The 10,127-nt window shown below is 33.3% G+C and overlaps 1 protein-coding gene across 1 annotated transcript; it reads left to right on the top strand.

Moving 5' to 3' along the window:
* Positions 1 to 904: 904 nt before the first annotated feature.
* LOC115996991 (mitogen-activated protein kinase kinase kinase 18-like) lies at positions 905 to 2,176 on the top strand (the record flags this gene model as incomplete). Its single annotated transcript, XM_031236437.1, has 1 exon — positions 905 to 2,176. A coding segment is annotated over exon 1 (1,260 nt), but the record flags the coding sequence as incomplete, so codon positions are not given.
* Between the last annotated feature and the right edge of the window lie 7,951 nt (positions 2,177 to 10,127).

The following is a 10,127-nucleotide window of genomic DNA, read 5'->3' as shown; positions in this document are numbered from 1 at the left end:
TGTCTAATAATTATTATGGTAATTAAGCTAATCATGGGTCGTTGATTTATTTTTATATTAATTACAATTAAATTATTTCTCTTTTTTCCGATATTTATTTTACTAATAATATAATTACATAAATCTACCTATCAATTTTTTTTAAAAAATAATTGCAGACAAACGAGTCATATATTATTCAATTAATTAAATGATACTTTTGCAATAATCTTATAATCAAATAAATATACACTTTCAAATACTAGAATCGTTTATAATTTTATTTTTAATTTTATTATCTAAATATATAAAAAAAAAATTATTCGAGCATTGCACGGGTAATTAGGTAATTATTTGCTCGAATTCAAGCAATAATAACATCATCAAACATAATCAATCCAACCTATTTCATCAATTGCATTATATAATATTCATTGTTATAATTTATATAATTGTATATCGATATGATCCAAATATTCTTAAAATATTATAACAAATCTATTTTATGCAACACACGGGTGAAAATATTAGTTTAAATAACAAATTTTATTTATATGATTATATTATTACTCGTGAATTGATTCATGATTTAAATATGTAAAGTGAGAGTCCAGTTGTCTCATCCAAAGATATGTCTACAATTCAGCAAGATTATTAGTCATTGTGTTTCACGGTAGAAACCTGAGTACACCCAAAACAAAAATGTAAAGTGAGTCAAAGTATTTTGGAATCAAATTTTCTAATATGAATCAATAGTATCTTACCATATACCGGAGTATTAATTACCTTGTAACAACATTACCTAATTCCCTAAATTTCAATGTTTTTAGTTAAAAACCCAAAAACTTTTGCCACGTTGTAGATTTCCCTATCCCTATATAAGGGATTCTTCTGCCAAAGTTAACCAAACACCAAAAACGTTTTCTCCACGTCCAAGATGAGCTGGATCAGGGGCAAGATCATCGGCCACGGCTCCTCCGCCGCCGTGTCGGTGGCCACTTGCCGACAGTCAGGCGAGGTTTTCGCCGTTAAATCGGTGGAGCTTTCGAAGTCGGAGTTCTTGCAAAGAGAGCAGCGTATCTTCTCCACTTTAAACTGCCCGCAAATTGTGGAGTACAAAGGGTGCGATGTTACGTGGGAGGAGAATAAGGCGATGTTCAACGTCGTGATGGAGTTTATGCCCGGCGGCGCGGTGGCGGATGCGGTTAAACGCGGCGGCGGGCTCGAGGAATTAGCGGTTGGTCGTTACACGAAGGAGATTGTACAGGGGCTTGTATACTTGCATTGTAATGGAATCGTGCATTGCGATATTAAGGGCGGGAATATTTTGTTAGGTAAGAGCGGCGCCAAAATTGGGGATTTTGGATGCTCAAAGTGGATTTTCGACGCCGGCGCCGCCGCAATCGGCGGCACGCCGTTGTTCATGGCGCCGGAGGTGGCGCAGGGGAAAGAACAGGGGTTTCCGGCGGATATTTGGGCGTTAGGATGCACAGTCATAGAAATGGCCACCGGTGACTCGCCGTGGCCTAATCTCACTAACCCGGCAACACTCCTCTACACAATAGCGTTTTCCGGCGAGTCTCCGCCGGTTCCCGCCTTCCTCTCCGACCAAGCCAAAGACTTCCTTAAAAACTGCCTCCGACGAGACCCCGGAGAACGATGGACGGCGAAGCAACTCCTCTCACACCCATTTCTCCAACAATTCGACACTTCCGGCAAACAAAATCAAGAACTGGAAACAATTTCTCCGACGAGCGTTCTTGATCAAGGCATCTGGAAGTCATCATCAATGGCGGTCCAGACGAGCAATTCAATAAATTGTCCGCACGAACAGCTCAATTGGTTCCCGGAGGATAAAAATTCATTAAATTCTCCGATGCAAAGGGTAAGACAACTATGTTCGAATCCAGGAACGATGTCGGATTGGACTGAGAGCTCTTGGATCACTGTCAGAAGAAGAGCAGAGGAAAACATCGTCGGAGATTTTAGCAGAGAACAAAGTTGCTCACTAGGTGATAGTGTCAGTTGTTGTACTGATTCATCAACCTTACGCCAAAAATTTGTTGGCAATGGTCAAACTTTGGGACACCAAAAAGAAAGAGTAGTTAATCAGTTACCGTTATTTTATATCTTCCTCTTCTTATTATTATTATTTTCTTTTCACTTTATTCCATCCCCATATAAGAAAATGACTTACTTAACTATAATATATATTAATATTTTGATAACTAATAATTTATCAAATAAGTGTTTCAAGTACACTAACCAAGTTTTACCAATGAGGTGTGAATGGAATGATGCAAAACTCCACTCTTAAGTTCTACCTGGTACAAATAAAATTAGTCAGTTTCCGTGTGTGAAGAAATTTATGATAAACGGTTTAATTGTTTTTTTTTTAAAAAAAATATGTGAAGCGATTATGTTTGATTTTGGGTGCAATTTTATTATATGTGGAATTGAAGAAGAAAAAAGTGTAGTGTAAAGCGTACAAGATAGGGATAAGGAAAAGAGTGGCTGGGAGGGTTATTAGGGGTTTATTATGAGGATGACAATATTTAATTAGACCTCAGATTGTGATTGGTTCATAGATATAAGAAATAAAATAATTGAGGAAAAGATGATACACGTGAGTTGAGTGTGACAAAAGACACATAATATATGATGCCAGATTGCCATCAGCTTGGAAGCCACGCTTCAATTCACATATTTTAATTAACCGGCCAATACCTTAATAACACCAATTAAGGATGTTAGGAGTATTAAGAAGTTATATATTGCCACAAAAAAATGGTGTAAGCAAAAAAGTGAAGATAGATGTTAGCAAATCAAGAGGTTAAGTGAGGTTAAATCATAAAATATAATGACTATAAGTTAATACCTAAATTAATGATTGAAATATTCAGGAGTGTCAAATTACTGAAATTTATTTTTTAACCATCTTTTAGAGCATTTTAATAGATTATATACTTTTTTTCTAAAAAAAATTAGGTATGTGAATGAAAATATCGGCTTTTCCAACCACCTTGCAAATAATTAAATTTCTCTATTGAGAGCATTTCGAATTTCCATTTGCGCAATAAAATTCAGATTATTATCAACCCATACAAAAATTTTCTGACCACCTTTTTTACTACTATCATTATACTGAAAAATTTTAGAAACTCTAAAATGTTGTTCACTTTTAAATGATAAAAAAATTAATATAAAAGCTGAGATTTCTATATGGCTACTTAACCATTTGGAGGATGCCACACCATTTCAAGGTTGACCATCATAGTCAATAGATTTTTATTTTCGTTTTAAGAGAACTTAAAAGGAATTATTCATACTAAAAAATATACCTAGAAATTTTTTTAGTAAATTATCTTGTATTATACATTTTCTCTACTCTCAAACTGAGTAAAAAATGTAATTAATATTATTTTTTATACTGTACTGATATCTTTATCCTGCAAAATAACACTAATCTGATCAAATTTTAATTATTGAGACAGCTTTCTAGAAGCTGTGCCGACAAATCCCAACAGAGTTTATGCAATTACTGCTGTCAAACATGTGAGGTATCCATCTTGCTGCTTATTAAGTGTTACAAGTGTTTTCTAATTGAAATGCCATCTCACAAGTAGACCTCAAAAATCAAATTTCTTAATCAGTTTTTTTAGGCAAGTCAAAATGGAAAACAACCCCTAATCCATTATCCATCCAACATTCTACCTAACTTCACACATAATTGAAAAGATGGAAAATATCATTCGAATTAAACTTTTTGACTAAATATTTTTATTCAATAATGTGATAAATAATATGTGAGAAAGTAGTTATGAACATATACTGCATTGTAATAGAGTTAGTAGTATTCAAAAAAAAAAATTAACTTTGATATTTTTTATACAAAATTTATTGACTTGACCTGACTTGTCTCACATAAATGTGACCCCTCTAAAATAAATCATTGATGGTGTTGCTCTTAGCACCCAATTAAACATGCCACATCTGCTTTCACGTCGTTTTCATAGTCCAGCAAACTTATTGCTAAGAGAACATTTGTAAAATTTTAAACCTCTAAAACAATATGAATACAAAGAAAATCGTTACGTGAATAATCTTGAGCCGAAAATTTATTAGTCTCACATGCAAACGTGTATAAATTATTGCAATTTGAAAAGGTTGAAAAACTTATATATGTAGGATGGGAGAATTTATGTGTGAAGTGTCACGCGATGTTTTCTTACAAGATTTCTATACAGTCTGGTGGAACGTGAAAGCAAACACATGGCGAGCAGGCAAACCAACTTTTGTGGTCATTATCAACCATGGAAAACCCAGAAAACTCTTGAATCAACGCTATGATCTGGCAACACAAAATGCATAAAAAAAAAAAAAAAAAAAAAAAGTAAGGTAATGGTTCGTCGCTTGACTTGATGCACAACTGAATGTGGCAATACGAGTATTCAAATTTTACTGGAAACATGAATCTCGTGAGTTGATTTCGCGACTCACGATTTACCCAGACGAAGTCCGGCAAATTATTCTGTGGATTCGGATCTGTCTTGCAAAGTAGATTCAAGTTCAAAATACACAATTTATATATTGAATGTCACAGTTTACCGTTACAATTTGAATCGTGAACATTCAGTATAAATTGTGGCAAGTCCACCTTGCAAGGTGGACTCGAATCCATGGTATAACTATTAGACGAAATTTTGTACATTTAGAATTAGTTCAGGGAAATTGAGATTACCTAATTATTAAAAAAAAAATGCATAAAAGGGAAGAAACGTGTACACAAGGGGATCATGGATTAGATCTTGTGGTCCACATTACTCCACAGCTACATCCACCTACACTACACATAACTACGTTGTTGTACGTACCTTGTATGTCCTTCCAGCTTAATTGTGTCCTTAAGTCCTTAACCTCATGTTAATTGGCTCTAAATTAATTGAATAATTAAAGCTGGCATTGCCTTAATGACTCATCAGTTGGCTCCCTAATTAATTAATGATACATGTTGAGAAGTTGGTTAGCGTGTATATATTCTTCTCATGTGTTACTTATTCACGAAATAGAACTGAATTATTGACAAATAGAATGGTTAGCGTGCAACGGTAACTTGTTATATTTGAGAAAGTAAAAAATGCTGGTGTAATTATTACAATTTTTTTAGTGTACCACCAAATATCTTTATTATAATGAGATTAATGAAAAAATTACTCTCACACTATTGTTGATGAGACTCAATTCTTAATCTTTCTTACTCGAATTGATATCTATGGTGTAATTGAAGTGTAGATTCGTATGGAGAGATGTAATTGAAAGTTATAATAATGAGGAGAGATGGGATGGTGAAGAGACGACGTCAGAGTGATGCAACAGGGCACGAGAGTTAAGATCACCAAACCTGCAAGTACAGCAAAGTAGGCGTAGTAGGAGTATTCATTTTCGAAAAATAATGAAACCCACCTGTCACCCGGTGGATGGTCTAGCTGTGACACCACTTTTTTCTGCAATTTATTAACTTATTAATTTTTTGTTCTTTTATAATTGTTAATTTTATAAATATAAAAGAAATGATACACGTGACTCAAGGTTGGACAAAAGCTTCCTAATCATTAGCTACCTTCTAAGCCACGCATCAAGCATGGCATGAAAAATGGTGTACGTATACACCAAAGTTTATTTATTTTACATTTTTAAGTAGTGATAGTGAATTTTTATTGTTATTTAAAAAAAAATATCATGATAAATGGTGTATGTATGTAAAATTTTACATAATAATATTATATGTACTTCACTTTTTATCTCATATTCAAATAATATATTGTAATTGATTTTCTAAAAATTATACGATAACTTATTAAACTGTTACAATTAAGTCAATTAGCCAATAAACTTAAGGTCAATTAATAAAAATAGATAAATGAAATAATAATTTTAAAAATATAATGGCATGACTTCTCGGTCGCCCTCCATCTTCTCCGATGCTTCTTCGTCCAAATATGGGCAAAAAATCCAACCGTATATTTTTTTTTAAAATTTAAAATTAATTTATTTAAATAAATATTGTCACATGATAACTTTTCACCAATTACCTGAACGTAACCAACTAATCAATTTAATTACATCATATCAAATTGATGTGTTTAGTTGTAACTTTTGAAAAATCATTACCTAATTCTTGTTCGTATATAATTCAATTCCCTACTTAACAATTTCCCCTAATTTTAAGAAACAAGTTTTCTGTTGTACCAAAAAAAAAAAAAAAAAAAACTTAGAAAAATTTGGAAGTTAGTAAGGTTGATAAGTATAGTCAATTTAACTTTAAAATATTTTATGTCATATTTCTACCCTCCATAACTTGGTGTGTGAACTATAAATTTTAGTGCCCATCATTAGCAGTTGGTGCAATGTCCTGTCTCTTTACAGAAATAGTCTTCACAATTTTAGTACTAAAAAAAGTTTTTGTTGAAATAAGTGTGAAATGCCAAAGGAATCAAACCATAGCTAGGGTTGTGGTACTAGCTTTTGCTGTAGAATAAGGTTTGGGATTTATAGTTTAGAACTAAACTTAACCCCACCAATTATTTAGGTGCATAAAAGGGTGGATGGGAGGTTGAGCTTTTTGGTAGAATTTGTTGCATTGCATTGCATGCTACTTCTTCTTTTCTCCTTTGAGTGCAATTCCACCATTCCTAATCCACCATTAATAATCCTACTTATCATTATTGCATCTCATAGTCAATGCTTATCATTTCTAGCTACGTACTTTATGTTGGTCCAACGTTTACTCCATTACAATTGAGTATGTTTCTTACTTTAATTTGGTTTTGTTTTTGACAAGGGATTGATGGAAATAGTATTTTTATGTTTTAGTTAAGCTCTCAATACTTGTGTGATTAAGTTGATAATCTTGAAATCGTGTATGTGAAGTGGTGTTTTAAAGTTTTTGTGTAGGCTTATTTGAAGATCAGAGGTAAAAAAACGATTACGTTTTTATTTTTTTTACTTTTTTTTTTTGTGTGTGTAATTTTAATAAAAAGTTTCATTAGTTTATTAAAATCGAGAGCTAGAACCGTCTATTTTGGTTTGAATTGAAAAAAAAAAAAAAAGTCTGGACTAAGTTAGTGGAATAGAAAATAGAATTTAAAAAAAAAAAAAAAAAAAAAAAAAAGAAGTTTGAACCGACATTTCAAACCATAAATGCCGGTGTTCCGATATATCCTTTCCTAGACCGTGATTCAGAACTGGAACTGAACCGAAATCAAACAGCAATCATATCTAATTAACACGTACAGAAGACTAGGCACCTAGCTGGCACAAGACCAAAAACAAGTTTAGAGGACTTAACACCAATATCCATCTATAAAAATATTATTTTTCTTAATTATTATTTGTTAAATGTTTATTTATTGAAATAATTATAAAGAGTTTAATGTTGAAAGTAAAAGGTAATGAGGTAATTAATGACTTATTTATAACTCCGTACTAGTTAAGCAGTCATCATCTGAGCTCAGACATGACTGTTGGAATTGAGAATTGGAACATATATACATCAAATCATTGGCGGTGATCCCTTTGCCAAATTGGCGGATTTTCCTTATCTTGATTTTGAAGGTACGAATCACTATAACCACACCACATTTTGTGAGCCATTTCAATGGTGGTTTAAACCTCAAGATATTCCTACTATCATTCTTCCTTTAGCATGATGAAAAGTAACCTCAATCTCCCCTCTTCTAGAACCCAACACTTACTTAACAACATAATTAAATTCTTTAATCATCACCCTTAAATCATAATTATTTAACAAATTTCTACTGTGATAATTAATATTGGCGTCATTTTGTACCACAAAATTATGTATGGTGTTTGCGCTGTATTAGGTGTTGTTAACACTTTTTGCATAATACTTGGTATAATCTGACATAGCATGTGTGGTTGTACTGGTTACAAAAAACATTGATAGTGTAATTAGGTATATATGAGTTTTTGTTTGTATATATGTTTAAACTCCAAACATAAAAAGCTCTTCACAGCTCTTGTCTAGAGACGGTGGAGGAGGTAAATTAGAAATGTGTCTCAACTAGCAATCTAGCATACAGATCCAAATGCTTGTACATTAGTGCGGTCCCACAAAAAAGTCATTTGAACCTTGTACCATGTTGTTGTTAGCAAAGCAAAACAAAACATATGAATTTATTTAATTTTGAGTTGGTAGACCGATTGAGCTATGCTTATTGGCGGATGCTTTATTTATCGTGTTGAGGTAGGGACCACACATGTCAAAATCTCATCTACACGTCTAATGTGGTGGTGCTCTACTCGTGACTTAGGTCGATCACAACACGTGTTGGAAATTCATACTATGCATGAATTCGTGACAACATCAGAGAAGTGATTAGTACTTCACCTCTGTGACAGATCTCCTGATCTTGGTGAGCCAGAAGCACCTAGACCTGATAGGCTGAGAGTATCATACTAATAAACTTGTACACATCTCATTAGGCATAAATCCCTAATTTTATATTACTAATTAAATTAATAATTAATTTTAAAAAAAAATAGATCATTGTATATATTATAAAGTAAATAAAGTAAAAGAAAACATGGGGGTTCAACGTGAAAAATAGTTTTCATAGTTTTCCTAGATGACAAGGTGTGGTGCCTATTGGCCAGTGGGAATAGAAAAGTTTTGATTTGACCAGCTTTGATTCAATTCCCCATTGTGCATTATATTGAAGTGATAGTGGCCTGGTGTGGATATATGCATGATTCATTCCCCTTTGCTTCTTCCTATATTTGTGCCAAAACTTAGTACTTTGTCACGCTTCAAAAACAGGCACGTACAACGTCAGTGAAATCAAATCGCAACCTGATTCGATGGATACCAAATTGAGGAATTTCTACCTAAATATCCAAAGGCAGCCATTTTGTTGGTTCAACTCTTTACCCACCCCACCCCCTCTGTATAAACACCCTGCTTTATTGTTCAAAGTCGCTGCACCTCCTTACAAAACATAGCATCCAACTATTCCATCATATTCAACAGCCCTCTCACTATCCCCACCATCATCCCTATCCACCCGCCCGACTCTCGTTTCACATCAGAATCGTAAATAATATAAGATAGAGGTACATAAATATAATATTTTTTTTGTATGTTTGGTTCGACGACTATTGTGTCACTCTCAAATTTGGTCCTGACTTTTAAAAATATCAATTAGGTATAGGGCTATCGTCTTTTAAAAAAAATAAAACTAGTCCTCCTAGAAATCGACATTTTTGTCCTTATATAACCGAAGTCAATATTTTTTAAAAAATTTTAAAAAGACAAAAATACCCTTGGAGAATAGTAATTAAAATAATGAGTTTGGTTACATTTAGCTGAAGGTATCGTCAGACATACTGATTTTAATACCATATATAACCGAAGTCAATATTTTTTAATTTTTTTTGAAAAGAAAAAAATACCCTTAGAGGATAATAATAATAATAAAATTTGAGTTCGGTTACATTTAGCTGAACGTATCGTCCGACATACTGATTTTAATAAAACGTGATAGTTGCACACCTAAATTGATGTTTTTTAAAACAAAGTTAAGAATCAGAACTGAAAGGCATACAATAAAAAACATGACAAATTTTAGGTATGATTGTGTAAGAATCCATCTGGAAAAACGGTGATGCAGTGATGCTGAATTGGTTAGATTATTTTAATTACATAATTTCCGTTGAACCCTTACACTTACAATTAAACAATTTCGATCGCAGATCATCTAAGCAACGTCTCGAGAAGCTGTTAGAGTAATGAATTGTCACACAAAACCGTAGTCCTAGAACCACCCTTATTAGTCACTTGTCATATATCACGGATGATGACAACAAGCTAAGTGTGAGAATTGACAAATAGCGGCCAACCCTCTGCCAACTCTAAGCTGTTGAGGCCTCACAAGAGCAATGGGTATTAGGCCACGTTGTAAATTCCCGTCAAAGTTATCGTCAACTCTAGAGAGAGAGAGATGAGAGAGAGAGCGTGAGGGGCAACCTAGGAAGGACACTTGTATAGTTGTAGTAACCAACTTCTACCCAACTATAACGTGGGAGATGCCCTTCGAAAAGGCCACTTATAAAAATACCGTCCAAATCTC

This window comes from Ipomoea triloba, chromosome 11, assembly GCF_003576645.1.
Source record: "Ipomoea triloba cultivar NCNSP0323 chromosome 11, ASM357664v1".
Taxonomy (NCBI): domain Eukaryota; kingdom Viridiplantae; phylum Streptophyta; class Magnoliopsida; order Solanales; family Convolvulaceae; genus Ipomoea; species Ipomoea triloba.
The sequence above is the reverse complement of the archived record's forward strand: the minus strand, read 5'-3'. Positions and strand labels throughout refer to the sequence as shown.